The 19,236-nt window shown below is 44.5% G+C and overlaps 1 protein-coding gene across 1 annotated transcript; it reads left to right on the forward strand.

The window, feature by feature from the left end:
- Positions 1-6,250: 6,250 nt before the first annotated feature.
- Positions 6,251-12,367, forward strand: GDF15 (growth differentiation factor 15). The gene is made up of 2 exons (XM_058171959.1): positions 6,251-6,597; positions 10,401-12,367. The coding sequence occupies exons 1-2, from the start codon at positions 6,291-6,293 to the stop codon at positions 11,180-11,182; spliced, it is 1,089 nt and encodes a 362-aa protein (XP_058027942.1). The 5' UTR covers positions 6,251-6,290; the 3' UTR covers positions 11,183-12,367.
- The last annotated feature ends 6,869 nt before the right edge of the window (positions 12,368-19,236 follow it).

Genomic DNA, 19,236 nt, shown 5'->3' on the forward strand with positions numbered 1-19,236 from the left:
CGAGGCACGACAATAAAACAAGATGTGACCATTTGAAATGAAATACTTTCCAAACAGTGGATCAAAGCAACTTTATGTAAAATCATCACTGCTCCCTTTAGATCCCAACACGTTCTCTTCAACCACTAAGGGCTTATGGTTTGATTTTGAAGGAAGGTTTACCTCATCACTGGCTGCCTCCAATCCATGGGAGACAAAAAAAATTCCTCACCATATTTGATACAAGAATCTAAACCAATTGAAAACATTGCAAACAAATAATGAATGAATCATCTCTGGAAGAAACAAGAATTATTCCTTTTAGGGTTGAGATGAGCTATTGTGACTTTTCCCACTTTGGTAATATGCTTTCAGACAAGGGGCAGACACAGTTATATGCTGTATATTCTACACCAGTGTTTTCAAACTTGGCAATTTTAAGATGTGAGGGATTCCGGGAGTTGAAGTCCACACCTCTTAAAGAGTTGCCTGCTTTGAAAAACTGTTCTAAACAGAGCTCACTTTGTTCCCTGTCCTGCTGTTTTAGAGGTTTTAGAGGTGAAGGATCATTTCTAGTATTTCCAAAATAAATAATTTCCGTGGAAAAGCAGTATGCTGTATTGCGTGAGAAGAAGATACAGACAGTCCTGGACTCAGAACCACAATTGAGCCCCAAATTTACGTTGCTAAGCAAGACAGTTCTCAAGTGAGTTTTGCCCGTGTTATGATATTTCTTGACACAGTTGTTAAGTGAATCACCGCAGTTCTTAGTAAAATGCTTAATAAGTGAATCTGGCTTCCCCATTGACTTTGCTTATCAGAAAATTGCAAAACCTGTCAGGGTTCCAAGTAACACCCCCAACCAAGGCCAGCAATTTTCCTGACAGTTCCATTTTATTAGAGATGTCATATTGGCACATCTGGGGAAACCCGAATCTGAAAGCTCCCGGGTTTTCCCCACCCAAAGGAAAGTTGAAGTCCCTTCCCCTGCACCCACATGTCCATCACATGGTCCAATCAATGCACCGTCCCAACTGGAGATGCCTCCCAGTCACGCCACTCCAGGTGCAGGCTGAACGTCCTTGACTTTCAGAGAAAAGAATGTTGTTATGGCTAAATACTTCAACCAACTCCATGCAAACCCCCCTCCCAGTTTCCCACAGACTAAGTGTAGCAGCCCTGAAGATCCAAAAGAAAAGATGGCCTCCAGAGCTGACAGTGATCATCTGAAACCAGGACACTGCAACCATCATAAATATAAACCAGTTGCCAACCGGTTGAACCAGTTGAACTTTGATCACATGACCATGGGATGCTGCAACCATCATGTGAAAAATGACCACAAGTCACTTTTTCAGTACCATTGTAACTTTGAACTGTCACTTAACACACGATTGCAAATTGAGGACTACCTATAATTACATGTAAAATACCATACCATTAGACCATTGAAATTATCTTCTTCCTTCAGACTTAAAAAAATATTTTTCTATGTAGGGGCTATTCACATTTTTCTTGAAAGTCAACTAACTGAATAACTGAATAACAGACTTGGAAAGGACTTTGGATGTCTTCTAGTCCAGGGGTCCCAACCAGGGGTGAAATCCGACCGGTTTGGGCGAACCGCTAGGGATTATGGGCATCAGTTCACTGAACCACCCTCCTTAGCCCCACCCACGCCCGGCTGGTCGCAGCTCACCTCTTCTGGCCGCTCCATATTCCACAGAATTCAATGTTAAATGCAGCAGAGAGAATGCTAACTTTTCTCCCTCCATTCAGAACGGAGCTGCTGCAGCGTGTCCCTTTAAGGTAGTCCCCAGGAGGGAACCATAAAGGGAGCAGCAGCTCCATTCTGAATGGAGGGAGAAAAGTTAGCATTCTCTCTGCCACAGAATTCAGTGTTAAATGTTAAATTCACAACGGAGCTGCTGCAGCCTGTCCCTTTTAAGTTAGTCCCCAGGACGGATGGGGGGGGTGGGAGACCAGCTGGAATGGAGCCATTTTTGTGAAAGGCAGGAAAATGGGGAAGGGGATTTTCCTGCCTGTCATCCATTCCTCAATCTCAGCACAGACTGAGAGAAGGATGGTGGGCAGGAATATTCCCCTGCCCATTTTCCTGCCATTCGTGAGAAAGAGTGGCTGGGAGGGAGGAGCCGGTGAGGAGCCCCTTGATGTGAGTGATGTCAAGTTGGCCACACCCACCCAGTCACATGACCTCCCCCAACAAGTCACGCCCATAGAATCAGTAATGGAAATTTTTTAATTTCACCCCTGGTCCCAACCACTGGGTCGTGGCCCACTACTGGGCCATGGACTATTTGGGACTGGGCCACGCAGATCAACTTCCATGAGCGGCGGGCCAGTTCCCCCCATTCCTCCTACAGGCCGCTAAGGTGTAAACATTGAGGACAGCTGTTCTACTCCAACCCTCTGTCAAGCAGGAGACCCTATACAGAACTGTGACCTTTTCTAGACTCTAGCATCTGATATTTAGAGGTATCCTTTTCTTGAATAGGGAAGGTTGCTCTCTCATTTAGGAGCCTAAGCATGTTTCAGATGAAATATCACTATATTGCTGCCCCCCCTCCCGCTTTCCATTTCTTTCATATATAAACTATAAAAAGTAGCATTGGTGGTGATGTCATTCTAAACACAACAAGGAGAAAATTGATACCCAGCATCCTGTTTCCAACAGTGACCAGCCTGTTGCCTCTAGCCTAACACTTTGGCAGAGCTTGTTGACCCCAGAGAATGATCCTCAAATATATTTATTGTCTCCATGTGTGTTGGCTCCACAATCACCAGGATCAAAATTAATATTTTTGGAATCTTCTCTAAAACCTTCTAGAAACAGACCTCTGGTATGCAGGTAGTCCTCAGCTTAGGATCACGGTTGGGAAAATAATTTCCATTGCCAAGCAAGGCAATTGTTTAAATGAGTCACGCCCGATTTTAAGACTCCTTTTCCCATGGTTGTTGAGTGAACCACTGCAGTTGTTAAGTGAATCATGCGCTAGTTAAATGAATCCGGCTTCTCCCACTGAATTTGCTTGTCAGAAGCCAGCTGGGAAGGTCACAATGGCAATCACATGACTCCATACATGCTGGTTGCCAAGCAACCAGGTTTAATCATGTGACCATGTGAGATGCTATGACGTCATAAACTTGATGACTGGTTGTAAGTCCCTTTTTTCAGGGCTGTTGTAAGTTCAAACGGTCCCTAAAGGAATGAATGAAGGAAAATATACGTGTCCCAGGATAATGTTGCAGGATCCAATCTATGTCGGTCACCGGGACTAGGCGTTGAGTCTTACGAGCTTTTGGACTCATGCTAGTTCCCATCCTGAGGGAACTTCTCTCTCACCAAAATGTTCCCTAACCCTAACCCTAACCCTTCGCATCCTGGACATAAACTGTTTCAACTCCTACCTTGATGAACGTATCTTTTCTTTTATGTACATTGAGAGCATATGCACCAAGACAAATTCCTTGTGTGTCCAATCACACTTGCCCAATAAAAATTCTATTCTATTCTATGATGTGTGAATGTGTGACACATTCTGGAGAGAGAGAATTTCCCTCAGGATAACTCCAGAAAGCTCAGAAGACTAAATCACTAGTCCTGGTGACCGACCCAGATTGGATCCTGCAACTAAATGAATAGTTGTAATTTGAGGATTACCTGTACCCTTTTTCTATGATAAGGCTAACGGGATTAAGGCAGGGGTGGGCTTCTGGGGGTTCGCAGGGGTTTGGGAGAACCTCTAACTAAGATTCTGTGGAGTTCGGAGAATCCCCAAATCCCATTCCTGGCTGGCCCTGCCTACCCCGCCCCATCCCTCCCAGGAGTCCCCATGCGCTTTGTTTTGGATGCAGGTAAGTGCAGGGCACACACGGAGGCTCAAGAAGGGCAAAAAACGGCCCTACCGGAAGTTCACAAATGGGTCTCCAGAGGGCCTCCGGAGCCTGGGGAGGCCATTTTTGCCCTCCTGGAGGCTCTAGGAAAGCCTCCGGAGCCCGGGGAGGGCAAAAACGCCCACCCTGTTGTGGTGCAGGGGGCTGACTTGGCCACACCCACCAGGGCCACGCCCACCCAGCAACCGAGCAGAGAACCCCTTGCTTTGAAGTTTTGAAGCCCACCCCTGGATTAAGGCCTATTGATGTGCCAAGCCCTGTTCCACTAACAACTCCCGTCAAAACTAGGGTTATTGGAGGCCAGAAGGTTAATCTTTGTCCTGCAACTGGCACAGAAATAAAGTTCTACAACACAAAAAAACGGGATCCTTCTAGGAAAAACCATATTTCTGGAGGGCCAGGGATAGGGGTTATTCCTCTGCCCTGGTCCTATTAGATCTCTCAGCGGCTTTTGATACCATCGACCATGGTATCCTGCTGCACTGGTTAGGGAGTTTGGAAGTGGGAGGCACCGTTTATCGGTGGTTCTCCTCCTATCTCTCTGACCAGTCGCAGACAGTTGGCAGAGATCGACCGCGAGGCCCCTCACATGTGGGGTGCCGCAGCGGTCGATTCTCTCGCCTCTCCTGTTCAACATCTATATGAAGCTGCGAGATCATCAATGGCTTTGGGGTGAGGTACCAACTGTACGCTGACGACATGCAGCTGTACTTTTCCACCCCAGGCCATCCCAACGAAGCCATCGAAGTGCTGTCCCGGTGTCTGGAAGCTGTACGGGTCTGGATGGGGAGAAACAGGCTCAAACTCAATCCCTCCAAGACGGAGTGGCTGTGGATGCCGGCACCCCGGTACAGTCAGCTGCAACCGCAGCTGACTGTTGGGGGCAAATCATTGGCCCCAGTGGAAAGGGTGCGCAACTTGGGCGTCCTCCTGGATGGACGGTTGTCTTTCAAAGATCATTTGACGACCGTCGCCAGGAGGGCTTTCTACCAGGTTCGCCTGGTTCGCCAGTTGCGCGCCTTCCTCGACCGGGATGCCTTATGCATGGTCACTCATGCTCTGGTTACCTCTCATTTGGACTACTGTAATGCTCTCTACATGGGGTTCCCCTTGAAGAGTACCCGGAGGCTCCAGTTGGTTCAGAACGCAGCTGCGCGGGTGATAGTGGGAGCCACACGTTGCTCCCATGTAATACCTCTCCTGCGCAGTCTGCACTGGCTACCTGTGGTCTTTCGGGTGCACTTCAAGGTGTTGGTGACCACCTTTAAAGTGCTCCATGGCTTAGGGCCAGGGTACTTACAGGACCGCCTGCTGTTACCGAATACCTCCCACCGACCTGTACGCTCACACAGAGAGGGACTCCTTAGGGTGCTGTCCACCAAGCAATGTCAGCTGGCGGCCCCCAGGGGGAGGGCCTTCTCTGTGGGGGCTCCCACCCTTTGGAACGAACTTCCCCCTGGACTTCGACAATTGCCGGACCTTCGGACTTTCCACCGAGAGTTGAAGACCTATTTGTTTGTTCGCACAGGACTGGCATAGGATTTTAATAGGATTTTAATTAGTTTTAACGTTTTAATATTTTATAAATTGGGGTTTTATTTTTAAATGTTTTAATTCGGCCATTTGTATAATAAGTTTTTTAATCATGGTTTTATGTGTATATTGCTGTTGTTTTTTATTATGGCTGTAAACCGCCCTGAGTCCTTCGGGAGAAGGGCGGTATAAAAATTTAATAAATAAATAAAATAAAATAAATAAAAATTTCCCTCTCTACTTTCATTTTACTTCCTCACCTGTCTTGGCTGGACATCAAGAATGAAGCAACTGTGATTTTTCGCACTGGCAAACTCAGATGAGCATTCTCTAATAAATGGGTCACTGTGTTGCTGGTGCACAACCCCAAGCGAGGACTCATGCTTGTGTGGACATGTATGGACACTTCCAAATTCACCCAGAGACGTTGGACCGTGATGCAGTTCGATTGTTTGGGGGGGGGGAAAAACAACAAAAACCACAGAGCCACCTGACAGCCGTTGTATGTGTTTGTCTCCATGACTACAGAAGAGACGGTAAAGTGGGAAACCCATACTGTAAATTCCCCAGGGTTTGCCACTCTCAAATTTTCCCTGGAGGAGAAATTTTTGCCTCCCCCCTCCCCCCCCCCACTCTCTAAGGGAACGGCCTGGATTCCTCTTCGCAGTCATGTTTACTGCTTTGACGCCAGTGTAAGAGTGACGATGTGAGTCAGTCGAAGTTCATCTTTATAAAGAGAGATCTGGTCAAGTTCAAGTTCATTCATTGTTAGCGCAGGTGATAGTAGCGATAGCGAAGGCACCTTTCTCGAATCGATGGAATTAGGGAAATTGCCCCAAGACGTGGTCATCGCAATAGGCACAATGCCAGCCTTTTTCTCAGGCTACTTCAGGAGTCTCATCCCCGGTCTGGGAACGGTGCTTCTGCTTTTCATATCCAGGGTGGATCCATGGCCACACAGGGGTCATGACTTCCAGCTCCAGATAGAAGCTGTTAAGCAGAGCATCCTAGTGAGGTTGGGCTTGGAGATGCCTCCAATCATCCGGGGCCCCGTGGATCAAGAAGAGATCCAGAAGGCACAATTGCACTACCAGGAATTGCTAGCACAGCTCCAGGCAAATCGAACGAAGCTGCCACCATCCACCACTCTTCACCTTTTGCAGCCTGAATGTAAGTGTTCATCTTTTTCAGAGGGTCTTCCATGAATTGGGAGGGGGGAGGCATGTCTCGTATGCCTTTCCCCTTTTCTTGAGCAACCAGTAAATTGCCTCAGCTTCTGCTGCAATGCAGAGATTTCCTTGAGCAGGTAGCTTAGTTCTTAGAAAGCAGTTAGTGCGGAACTTGTAAGGGCTGCGTGCACGTATCCTGTGTGTACACGCCACAGGCTCAAAGGTTGCTTTAATGTTGATTTTCAGAAAAATGTCAAAATTGAAGCTGTGCAAAGGAAGAGAAGACAGAGGGGAGAAGCCAGGACAGGTGAAACCCACGCAGACATCTCTATTTTATGAATGAAGACCCGTTGAACATTTCTCTGAATTACTTTTGTGTGGTCTTTCTTTGTTGTTCAGACCAGAGTGAAGGGCATGGAGTTAAGGTATACGAAGGTAGATTTCAACTGCATGTAGGAAAAAAATAAATTCAATGAATGAACCTTATACTCTATGAGATGGTAGACATCCTTTACTGGATAGGTTGAAGCAAAGATTACATGGTCATCTATATAGGTATGAAATGCTTAAATACGGGTTCCTACACTGAACATTGAGTTGCCCCTAATGGCTCCTTTCAAACCTGTGATTCTTGTCCAAATATTTTATTTTATTTTATTTTATTTTACCAAACTTAGATGCTGCCCGTCTTGCCAAAGGCTCAATATCCCTCAGTAAAAAATAAATAAATGCCCGTATAAAATATTAAAACAATAATTAGAGACGTTAAATTAAAAAAATTAAAATGGACCACGATGGAGAAGAAGAGAACAAAATGCAGATGAGGAGGGAAAGGGTTTTTTTTAGCTAATCCATTAGCCATCTCCCATATGTCATGCCCCCACTGAGGCTCCAGGCCAGTTGGCAGAGCCATGACTTCTTAGCCCTTTTGGAAGATCAAAATTGTGGGTGCAGACCTTGGTTTGGGAGGGCATATAGCTTCAAAGGTGGGCATTCTGAGTTGCCCTGGCTTAGGTTATATTGATATCACAATACAATATGTTTGCCTAAAAATGATTCCTGTTCCTCTTGAGGACTTTATTTATTAACAGATTTTTATCCAGCAGAAACAACGCAGGTAGCTTTACAAACAGACCGAAACCAAAATATAGACACTAAAAAGACATACTTACCTTATGCCTGGATCTTGTTATTTCTTGTGTGAAACTGGTCATAAATTCTATCTGTCTGTCTGTCTGTCTGTCTGTCTGTCTCTCTCTCTCTCTCTCTCCTCTTCTATCCCACTATCCATTTATTCATCTATCCTGCCTATCACCCTAAAGCAGTGGTGGGATTCAAATAATTTAACAACCGGTTCTCTGCCATAATGATTTCTTCCAACAACCAGTTCACCAAACTGCTCAGAAAGTTAACAACCGGTTTTCCCGAAGTGATGCGAACTGGCTGAATCCCACCACTGCCCTAAAGCCAACAAAATCAATAATGATAAAAATGCAGCAATTGTAAGCATTGATTTAGTGCAACGAGATAAAAATAACCTAACCATGTGTTCATTATCTGAATAAATACAAATGTATTTTGCCAGACAAATCTCCTGGCAGAACACACGCATCAAAGACTTCTTATGCTTCCTTATATAAGGAATTGTCCTACTGCTGAAATCATGCATATCCATAACTGTTGATAATTTGTATTTTCCACAAATTAGTCTAACTCTAAACTTTTTAGTTTAATTTAGTTGGAGGTTTTGAAAAATAGACTGAACAACCATTTGACCAGAATGGTATAGGTCTTGAACAGGGGGTTGTACTAGATACAGTGATGGCTAACCTTTTTGCCATTGTGTGCCAGGAGAGGAGGGGGGTGGTGTCGCACACGTGCATGCCCACACCCATAATTCTATACGCCCCCGTGCATGTGCGCAAAACCCCCTCCCACCCGCTCCTGGCACATGATGGCCCGTTAGGCCCGTTTTTCTCTCTCACCTGGCTCCAAAGCCTTTCTAGGAGTCTGGGGAGGGCGAAAATGGCCTTCCCAACCCCACCCCCCGGAGGTCTTTCGGTTGCAAGAAACAGCCCGTTTCCCTACTTCCCTACTTCTTCCCTACTTTGGGCACAGAAGGCCCGAAAATCAGCTGGCAGTAGCAAATTCCACAGTTCAAGTACTGTGTGAACTAAACAACTCCTGAACAGCTACTGCACTCTGAGTTTCTATTTTTATGGAGCTATTCAGTACAATCTCTGGTCATTTACTTCAGTGCATTATAATATATGAAGTTTGGACTTGCTCCTAAGCTCCTTTTCTCGTATGATTATTAAATATACTTCCAACTTTTGCTAAGGGTGTTTTTCAAAAGCTTCTGAGGACTACTCATGACCTTTGCTTGATATTCCCTTCCCATTATTAGCATTCTCCAAAAATTCAGAAGCTTACTGAAGAAGCCACATGGTATAGTGAGCTGGGTGGCATATAAATTTAAATAAATAAATATTTATTCTTTGTGTCGGTCTATAGTTGATCTATTGTATTTTATTTTTTGAATCCTTGGTCATTTTATCCTTAATAAAGCTTTCCATCTGCTTACCCATTAAGCAAATAAATCTATCCCACCTATCTTATTTTTCATCTTATCCCACCTATCTTATTTTTATAAATAACTCTAGACAGTGAACACAACAATACTCCTTTCTTTTTCTATTTTCCTCACAACAACCTTGTGAGGTGGGTTGGGCTGAGAAAGAGTGATGGACCGAAAGTCACAAAACTGGCTTTGAAGCCTAAGGCAGAATTAGAACTCACAATCTCCTGGTTTCTAGACCAGCACTTAACCACTACAGCAACTGGCTTTCCTTTTTAGTCTCCTTTAGATCTGTTTTCTTTGTTAAAAATAGTATTATATTGGTGCTATGCAAATACATAATTTAGGTATTTTTGTTAGAAATAATATGAAAATTTTTCATATTTTTTTTCATCTCATCTACCTCTCATCACTCCTGAATCCCAAGTGTACTTTAAGGAGGCTACAGCAACAAAATGGATTAATTATAGCGTATGTACACTGAGAGCATATGCACCAAGACAAATTCCTTGTGTGTCCAATCACACTTGGCCAATAAATTCTATTCTATTCTATTCTTCTATTCTATTCTAGGGTGCTGATCTTGTATCTCTTGGGCTGCACATAGCCCCCCCAAATTTTGGCTACAGTTTCTGCTATCAAACTATATTTTTGTTTTCCCATCGAAAGGATGATTATTAATTACACAAGGATATAATGAAAGGGTTGACAAGACTGTAGCGTAATAAATAAATACACTCCATTTAATTAGTTTAATTGTTTTAATATAGTACATGACACTTAACTTTACTAAAATCAGATTGAAAGTCGGCTTGACAGCGCAGCAGCCAGAATATAATTCAAAGATCAAGTAATTCTAAGCCCCAAAGTGGTTGCCTATCTATTTCAGAAAATAGGAATATGAAGTAGTGACTGAGGTAGTAGTTTTGCTATAGGGCAGTGTTTCTCAACCTTGGCAACTTTAAGACATGTAGACTTCAACTCCCACTGGGGAATTCTGCAGTGGTGGGTTCTAACTGGTGTTACCACCAGTTCGCTTCGCGCATGCGCTTTGCGAACCGGGAAGAACCGGTAGCAACCCACCACTGGAATTCTGGGAGTTGAAGTCCACACATCTTACAGTTGCCAAGGTCGACAAGCACTGCTATATGAACTACACATGGCTGGGTTACCGACAGCTTAGCAACTAAAGATAACCTATTCTATCTCTCTTCCTCTCTGTACAGTTGTGCACACTAATGAGTCCACATCTGGAAATCTTCAAGCTGCAGCACATGTGCATCTGGAATTCTCCAGGACATCAGAACTTCATCAGAACCTCAGCGTTCTCCGGGCTGAATTGACTCTCTTCAAAGAATGGCTCGATTCTCCCAGCAACGCTCTGTCCAATGTAACATGGCCAGTACGTGTGAATCTCTACCGACTGTCCAAAAGGGAAAAAGTAACCCCCGAGCTGCTCACTTCCCAAGAAATTTCAAGGACTTCACCAAGCCTCAGTCTGAAGGGTGTTGTAGAACAATGGGTAGGAAGCTCGGAGCCCAAGCTGAATCTGGGCCTGGAGTTTAGGTCAGACGAGGCTGCGTGGCTGGCTACTAGCGTGGCAGAAGAAAGGGCAGGAATGCCATCCTTAACGATAGAGGCTGAAACTCGAAAGGCAGTAAGAAAGACCAGGCAGCTTGATGAGGAAGAATGCAGGAAGGGTGATGGGAAATGCTGCTTGAGGTCTCTTAAGGTCTCCTTCGAGGCCATTGGGTGGTCGGACTGGGTGGTGGCTCCGCGAAGCTACTCTATGAAGTTCTGCGAGGGCTCCTGCCCGCACAACTACAAACCAGCCAGCATGCATGCCCAGATCAAGGCCAGGCTGCACAGCCTTTCTGGGGAGACGCCAGCCCCATGTTGTGTTCCCGCTGCCTACGAGCCAATGGTGCTTATGCATTACGGCAATGATGGGAATGTGGCCACCCAACTCTTTGATGACATGATTGTTACACGGTGTCACTGTGCATGAAGGTTGGGGAGGGGGAATCTGGGAGGAGAGGCACCCCGTTTGCTTAAATCAAAGAGTTCAAAAGTAATGGACATTTTTTTTAATGAACTCATATCGAGTTGAGCCCTTTTTGGTGTGAAAGTGGATATTTTCTCGGGAGAATAAGCGTCTTATTTACATCCCGAGGACCCAGATTGTTGGGGGCAATATGCTGACTCTGTTAAGCCACCTAGAGAGGGCTATAAAGCACTGTGAAGCGGTATATAAGTCTAAGTGCTATTGCTATCCTCTCTGCGAATGACTTTCATACAGCAATTACTCAAGACCCAAATTGGCTGCTTCTTTAGCAGCATTTTTTTCTTCTTCTGAAAACTGGGCCATCTTCCTCCCAGCCAATCATCTCAGTCTATCAGGGATCATGACCCTGCAAGGCCAATCAGAGAGCACAGGATGATATTCCAGTGTCGCTGATCATCATTTATCAGTGAATGATAGAAATGGAAATCACATCTTCAGGTTCTGAATCTGGAGAAAAGAGCTGGAGGATTTTTTTGAACAAAACGGCTGTGCTGCCGTGAAGAAATCCTGGGCTCAAGCTCAGAATGATGATTTAAAATTTCCCATTGGATTTATGTTTATGCTCTTTTTCCCCCCTAATTGCGTCTTTTTTGTTCTGTCATACAGAATTCCTCCAATGTATGCCATAACTTAGGGGTCTGCAAACTTGACTCTTTTAAGACTTGTGGACTTCAACTCCCAGCAAAGCTGGCTGAGGAACTCTGGGAGTTGCAGTCCACAAGTCTAAAAAGAGCCAAGTTTGCAGACCCCTGCCGTAACTGAAAGCCCCCAAAATACTTCTTTCTGTTTCTTCTTCCTTTTTTTTATCACAAGTAGGTCACATATTTTGTAGGAGGGGATACAGATAATTTCAGGCCTCCTTCTGGATTTGTAAGGAACATGCACTTTACCAACCAAAATATTAAGTAATAATGTTCATAAGGAATAAATCTGTGGACTTTTTGATGGGCTTTGGGGAGGAGAGGAAGCCGATTGTCGCTCTGCCCTGCAAGCACCCCTATGGAAAATCAACTTGTTCCATTGTTCTGACATTTTTATCCTGTTGTCTTATTTATTTTAACTTATTCTTGTTTATATCAATATGATTTTGTTGTTCGTTTATATTATTTATAAGAGAAGATTTATTTGGAGCGGGAAGATAATTAAGCAGACAATAAAATTAGCAGATCAGGAAATAGATTCGAGAGATCGTGTGTTCTTTCTTCCAAAAGGGAAGCTTTGAAGGTTTCACCAATAAGATAAACATTGAATGGTCATAGGTTTATAAAATTTAAACTTGCTCTGACAGCCATAAAAAAAAATCCATATAAAGCTTGGAGGACCAACAACCTTTTTATTTTTATTTATTAAATGTCTACACTTCCCATCTCACCTAAGTGACTCTGGGCAGTTTAAAGGTAAAGGTAAAGTTTCCCCTTGCACATATGTGCTAGTCGTTCCCGATTCTAGGGGGCAGTGCTCATCTCCATTTCAAAGCCAGCGCTGTCCAAAGATGTCTCCGTGGTCATGTGGCCAGCATGACTAAATGCCAAAGGCACATGGAACGCTGTTACCTTCCCACCAAAGACGGTCCCTATTTTTCTACTCGCATTTTTTATGTGCTTTCAAACTGCTAGGTTGGCAGAAGCTGGGACAAGTAAACAAGTAAACGCCAAAGGCACATGGAACGCTGTTACCTTCCCACTAATTTTTCTACTGGCATTTTTATGTGTTTTCGAACTGCTAGGTTGTCAGAAGCTGGGACAAGTAACGGGAGCTCACCCCGTTACGCTGCACTAGGGATTCGAACCGCTGAACTGCCGACCTTTTGATCGACAAGCTCAGCATCTTAGCCGCTGAGCCACTGCGTCCAGTTTACAACATAATAAAAACACACGAATCAAAGCATAGATTAAAAACAGAATTAAGAACAAGTTAAAACTTAAAGTAAAAATAAAAATAAAAGTTAAAAATTCAGAAGGCTTAAAGGTCAGCAAGGCAGTGGGAAGGTCTTCAAACCACCAGCCATTGCCAGGTCTGCATCATTCCAGGACCTTCTGGAAAACCAGAAGAGGGGGAGGGCTCACTTCACCTTTGAGGATAAGATGTTCCAAAGTGGGGCGGGGGCAGCAGCTGAGAAGGTCCTTCTCCCAGATTCCGTCAGTTGAAATTCTTTAACTGATGGGATACGCAGCATGCTCACCCTGCTTGACTGAGTGGGATGGTGTTCTGTCCCCCTCGCCTCAGTCCGAGTGATGGCTTAATTAGCCGGCACTATCAGCTCTGGCAGCAAACTAGCGAGCATCTGCCAAGTGTCTCTGTTATCTCCCTTAATGCCAATGAGTCAACAAACAGTACTTCAGCTCTTAGTCAAGCAGTTGATTTGCCTGCTACGAAGAGGCAGAGCAGCCCTCTTTGGTTTTATATCCTGTGGGGTGTGGCTCCATGACTCAGCACTTCCTAGGCCTGCCCCACCCCTACTTCTGTTGTTCCTGCCTCTCCTGCCTATGAAACCTAGGGTCCAGCCAGGCCTGATTGCCATCAGCTGGGTCTGGAGGCGTGGCTGGGGGGGGGAAAGAGTCAGGGGACGGAGGCCTTGTTATCTCCTCCATCTGGCCTGCCTTTGGCTCCTGGAGCTGAGCCAGGGAAGCCGGTGCTCCCAAGGTAAGTCCTGAGGACCTTTCCCCCTCACTTTCCAAGTCACTTTCTGGCAGGGGGGGCCAGCTCGGGGGGCACAGACACAACAGTAGCCCCATGTAGAGTGCATTGCAGTAGTCCATCCAGGAGATGACAGGGCATGAGTGACTGAAAGGAGAGTTTCTCAATCCAGGAAGGGTATAACTGGTGTACCACCCAAAGTTGAGCAAAGGCTCCCCTAGCCGAGACTATCACCTGCTCCTTGAACACGGGGCATGAGCCCAGGAGGGCCACCACTCTACATACTAGGTCTGTCTGGAGCAGTGCTATCCCATCCAAGACCAAACATGGTAACCTCCCCAAATCTCCATCTTACCAGGGTTCAGCTGAAGCCTGTTGTCCCCCAACCAGGCCCCCACAGCACTGCTTGCTTCATCTGGGATGGAGATGTACATATGGGTATTATCTGCATACTGATGGTACCTCGTCTTGTAGTGACAAATGACCTCACCCAGCGACTTCATGTAGATGTTAAAAAGGAGAGGAGTAACTGCCAAGCCTTGTGACAGCCCACAAAACAGGGGCCATGAGCTACACCTCTCGCTCCCTATCAACATCAATTGGGATCAGTCCTGGAGGAAGGAAATGAACCAGATTAAAACTGTGTCACCCATTCTCACGTACTAGAGCCGAGCCAAAAGGATATCATAGTATTGAACATTGCTGAGAGATTAAGAAGAACCAGGATGGATCCTTTTCTGCCCCATACTGCTCCCACCAGAGATGGTCCAAAAGCAAAACCAATGCTGTTTCCATCCCATATCCGACCTTGAAACCTGCCTGGAAGGGGTCCAGATAATCTATGTTATCTGTTCTGACCTAGGCTCCCTTAAAAACCAGAAATTGGTCCTGGCAAAACCACTTTTATTTACACGACTGTGAATTACTTTCATTCACAGTCAGCAAGGTTTGTCCAAACAGTTTTTCAAAGGAATATTTCTCAACATACCTTATCTCGCTTGGCAAGCTGTCACGTAACTTGTTTCCAAACACAGAGTTAGGCAAAACTTGGCACAGAGACTTTTAGAGTCATGAACAGAACTTTTCACTCTTGAAACTACCAAATGAATGAATTGTTTCCTGCAAAAGCCCCCTTTTGTTTCTTATGGGAGGAGCCAATCCTCTCCAAAATGTGGCCTTACTCCCAAGTCGACCCTGCTTTCTGAGTTGTTCTTGTCTTCTGGCAACTCTGCACATGTGCACACTGGGAACGGGCTTCAGCTGTTCCTCTGCTTCACTGCTGTCTATCTCCCTCTCTGCCTCCGATACAGAGCCCTCGTCTGAGCTTTCCCCAGCCCCCGGAACTGGCCCATGTTCCTCCCCAACCTCCTCACTGTCTGACTCTGCTACCAGCTCCACCGGACACCGGTGGGCCACAACATTATCCAGGATCCTCTGGAACTACAATGTGACCTCCTTTTTCACCACCTTCCCTAAAAATGGGATGGTGGGAGACTGGAAGAAAGTTATCCAGAATGGTGGGATCCAGTGCTGGCCTCTAGAGAAGAGAGTGCACTAACACTTCCTTCGTAGGTTCTGGGACATCCTCTTTCTCAATGATGAGTTAACCGTTGCTGAGCAATCTTGACTAACAAGGAGGGAGACAAATCTAATTCACAGGTGGCTGTGCTTATAGTCCTGAGTTCCTCAGGCCTAACAGGATCAAGCCGTTCCCAGATCACTGGGCATCCCAAAAGGATTTGCACCATGCTTGAGAACAGATTTGAGTGATTTTATCTGCCAGGTGCCTTGAAAATTCATCAGCTTGGCCCTGAAGATGGATGCCAGAGTCCCCTTTGTTCAAAAGAAACTGGGTAACTGTGAACAGGGCTGCCAGGATGCAACCTGACAGTGGAGGGCTGCTGCTGGTTCGGACCAGTTTGGGCAAACCGATTGGGTGAACCGGTAGTGCCAATGATCAGATGGCTCTGCCCAGCCACCCCTGCTCTGTCCTGCCCTATATTTCCTTCTTTCTGGCTCAGCTGTTTTGCGCAGAGGAATTCTGCACCTCTGCTGTTCTACTTACTGGGGCTGCCTTAGAAGGTAAGCAGCTGAGTTCCAAATTGCTGTATTTTGAACGCTGCACGCAAGTGTGTTAGGCGCGCGAGCAAAGCCCATGCTCACAGAACCGGTTGCTAAACCGGTTGCAGCCTACCACTGGATACAATACTCTGCTGATGCAATAAGAATGGAGAAATATTGATGTCTCACTGCTCTTATCACCATGAGGTGAGCATTAATAGCATTCCCTTTTAGAAATACAGACTGTTTCCCTGGGTGGAACCACATACAAGCTAGAGATATATTTTTTTTAATTGGCTGAATCTGTGCAAAGCTAGCCATGAATGGCCATGCATGAATGAACAACAGAATAACAGAATTGGAAGGAATCTTAGAGGTCTTCTAGTCCAGCCCCCTGCTCTAGCAGGAGACCATATACTATTTCAGACAAATAACAAAGACAATTTCTTTGTAAAACCTCCTGTGATAAGAGCAACCACAACTTCTGAAGGAAAGCCATTCCACCAGTTAATTGTTCTTACTGTCAGGAAATCTCTCAACCTTAGTTGGTTCTCTCCTTGATTAGTTTCCATCCTCTGTTTCTTGTTCTACTTTCAGGTGCTTTGGAGGCTGAACCTCAGCTGAAATGGAATTAAACAAAGCTAATTGTCATAAGACATCCTTGGATGAGGTGATATCTGAGCTTTGCCTCCTGCTGTCCTTGAAATAATCAGGTCATATCTCCACAGCCTTGATGCTATCACTTCAAAGAAAACCTTCACCTGCACAAGAAGTGATTGAACCTAGGAGTCAAGGCAAGGCTACAGATATTCTTGGCGCTGGCCACTGTGTCGAAACTCTGGACTCAAAAGCAATGAATTCTGGTGGCATTTAGCCAGACGTCCTCACAATAAAACAATCATCCCTGCCATAAAAGAACTTTTTATTGATTTGTTTATTAAAACAATCCACACAGTCTGAAATGGAAAGGTTTATGCAGTATTTTGGGATTGAGGCAAACTAGGTAGGGACAAATTCATTTGATGGGGATTCCTGTATCTTGATTCAACAGAGTTGGTGGGGGGGGGGTTCACCTGGTCTATCATTTGTGATCTCAGGACTCTTGGTACGACTGAACCAGGAAGAGAAGAGGTGTTATGTCCTTGCACAAGAATATGTGGTTATGCCAGGAAATGGATGAATTTTGTTCCTCTAAAAAAAAAAACCAAGACACTATACAGCAGGGGTCTCCAATCGTAGTAACTTTAAGGCTTCTGGACTTCAACTCCTAGAACTCCTCAGCCAGCAAAGCTCTGAACTCTGGGAATTGAAGTCCACAAACCTTAAAGTTACTAAGGTTGAAGACCCCTGCTATACAGGATTAGATTAGATCCCCTCTTCTACTTTACCCTTAGAACAATCCTATATGATTGTTTACCTTGTCATGTAATGTTTGGCCCAAAGTTGTCTAAGGACTGACTGAGGATTTGATTTTGGGTCTTTCCCATGTTAATCTATCCATTCTCACCTTTCCTTCCTTAACCAAAGCATCTCCAGAAAAGTTAGAGGCGCAGTACACGAGCAGCCATGACCTTTATGGGTTAGGACCTTGTATAGGCCATCATTCTTTGATCTCCTGTTGTCAGGATGGTTATATCACCTGTCCCTTCCAGCTCATCTTCTTGGCTGGCTTTCATGCTGACTCAGAGACCAAGGAACATCTCCAAAGTTCCACCTAGGTCTCTCCTGGATTCATGGACTCTACTCCACCTCTTTTACCAGCATCTGTCTCACACGCTTTGCCACAGGTCAGGAAATCAAGAGCAGGAAATAGAATGCTTTTCATAAAAGGGAACACTAAACATGATCTGTACAGGACTGGGTTAAATTCTTGTCTGAGCAAGATAGGGCAGCATCTCCTGGAACAGCAAAAGTTAGGTTTTCAATAAGTCAATGCACACTAATTTAAGAATAACCTGATGCACAGTAACCTAGGACTGTTCTCGGTTGTACCTAACTACTGCAGAAGCGTGACTTGGTGTGCATCTCTGTAATGTTGCCTTCAGCTTGTCTCCAGACCTTGAATGAAGAACGTTGAGAATAGAATAGAATAGAATAGAATAGAATAGAATAGAATAGAATAGAATAGAATAGAATAGAATAGAATAGAATTTTTTATTGGCCAAGTGTGATTGGACACACAAGGAATTTGTCTTGGTGCATATGCTCTCAGTGTACATAAAAGAAAAAATACGTTCATCAAGGTACAACATTTACAACACAAATGATGGTCAATATATCAATATAAATCATAAGGATTGCCAGCAACAAGTTACAGTCATACAGTCATAAGTGGAAAGAGATTGGTGATGGGAACGATGAGAAGATTAATAGTAGTGCAGATTTAGTAAATAGTTTGACAGTGTTGAGGGAATTATTTGTTTAGCAGAGTGATGGCCTTCGGGGGAAAACTGTGTCTAGTTGTTCTGGTGTGCAGTGCTCTATAGCGTTGTTTTGAAGGTAGGAGTTGAAACAGTTTATGTCCAGGATGTGAGGATCTGTAAATATTTTCACGGCCCTCTTCTTGATTCATGCAGTATACAGGTCCTCAATGGAAGGCAGGTTGGTAGCAATTATTTTTTCTGCAGTTCTAATTATCCTCTGAAGTCTGTGTCTTTCTTGTTGGGTTGCAGAACTGAACCAGACAGTTATAGAGGTGCAAATGACAGACTCAATAATTCCTCTGTAGAACTGAATCAGCAGCTCCTTGGGCAATTTGAGCTTACTGAGTTGGCGCAGAAAGAACATTCTTTGTTGTCCTTTTTTGATTATGTTTTTGATGTTAGCTGTCCATTTTAGATCTTGCGATATGATAGAACCTAGATATTATATGATATTATATGATAGAACTTAATATTAAATATTAATATTAAATATTAATATATTATTTAATATATATAATATTTAAGATATTAAGATATTTCACAAGAAGAGTCCTCCACTCCTCTGCTCGCAACAAAATACCTTATGCCACCAGACTCAAAATTTTGGGCTTAGACAACTTAGAACTTCGCCGTCTTCGGTCTGACCTAAGCATGGTACATAAAATCATCTGCTACAATGTCCTACCAGCCAATGAATACTTCAGCTTCAACCAAAACAGTACAAGAGCACACAATAGATACAAACTCATGGTAAACCGATCCAAACTAGACTGCAGAAAATACAACTTCAGTAATAGAGTTGTCAACGCCTGGAATGCACTACCTGACTGTGGTTTCTTCCCCAAATCCCCAAAACTTTTACCTTAGATTGTCTAC

This window comes from Ahaetulla prasina, chromosome 1 (assembly GCF_028640845.1).
Source record: "Ahaetulla prasina isolate Xishuangbanna chromosome 1, ASM2864084v1, whole genome shotgun sequence".
Classification (NCBI taxonomy): domain Eukaryota; kingdom Metazoa; phylum Chordata; class Lepidosauria; order Squamata; family Colubridae; genus Ahaetulla; species Ahaetulla prasina.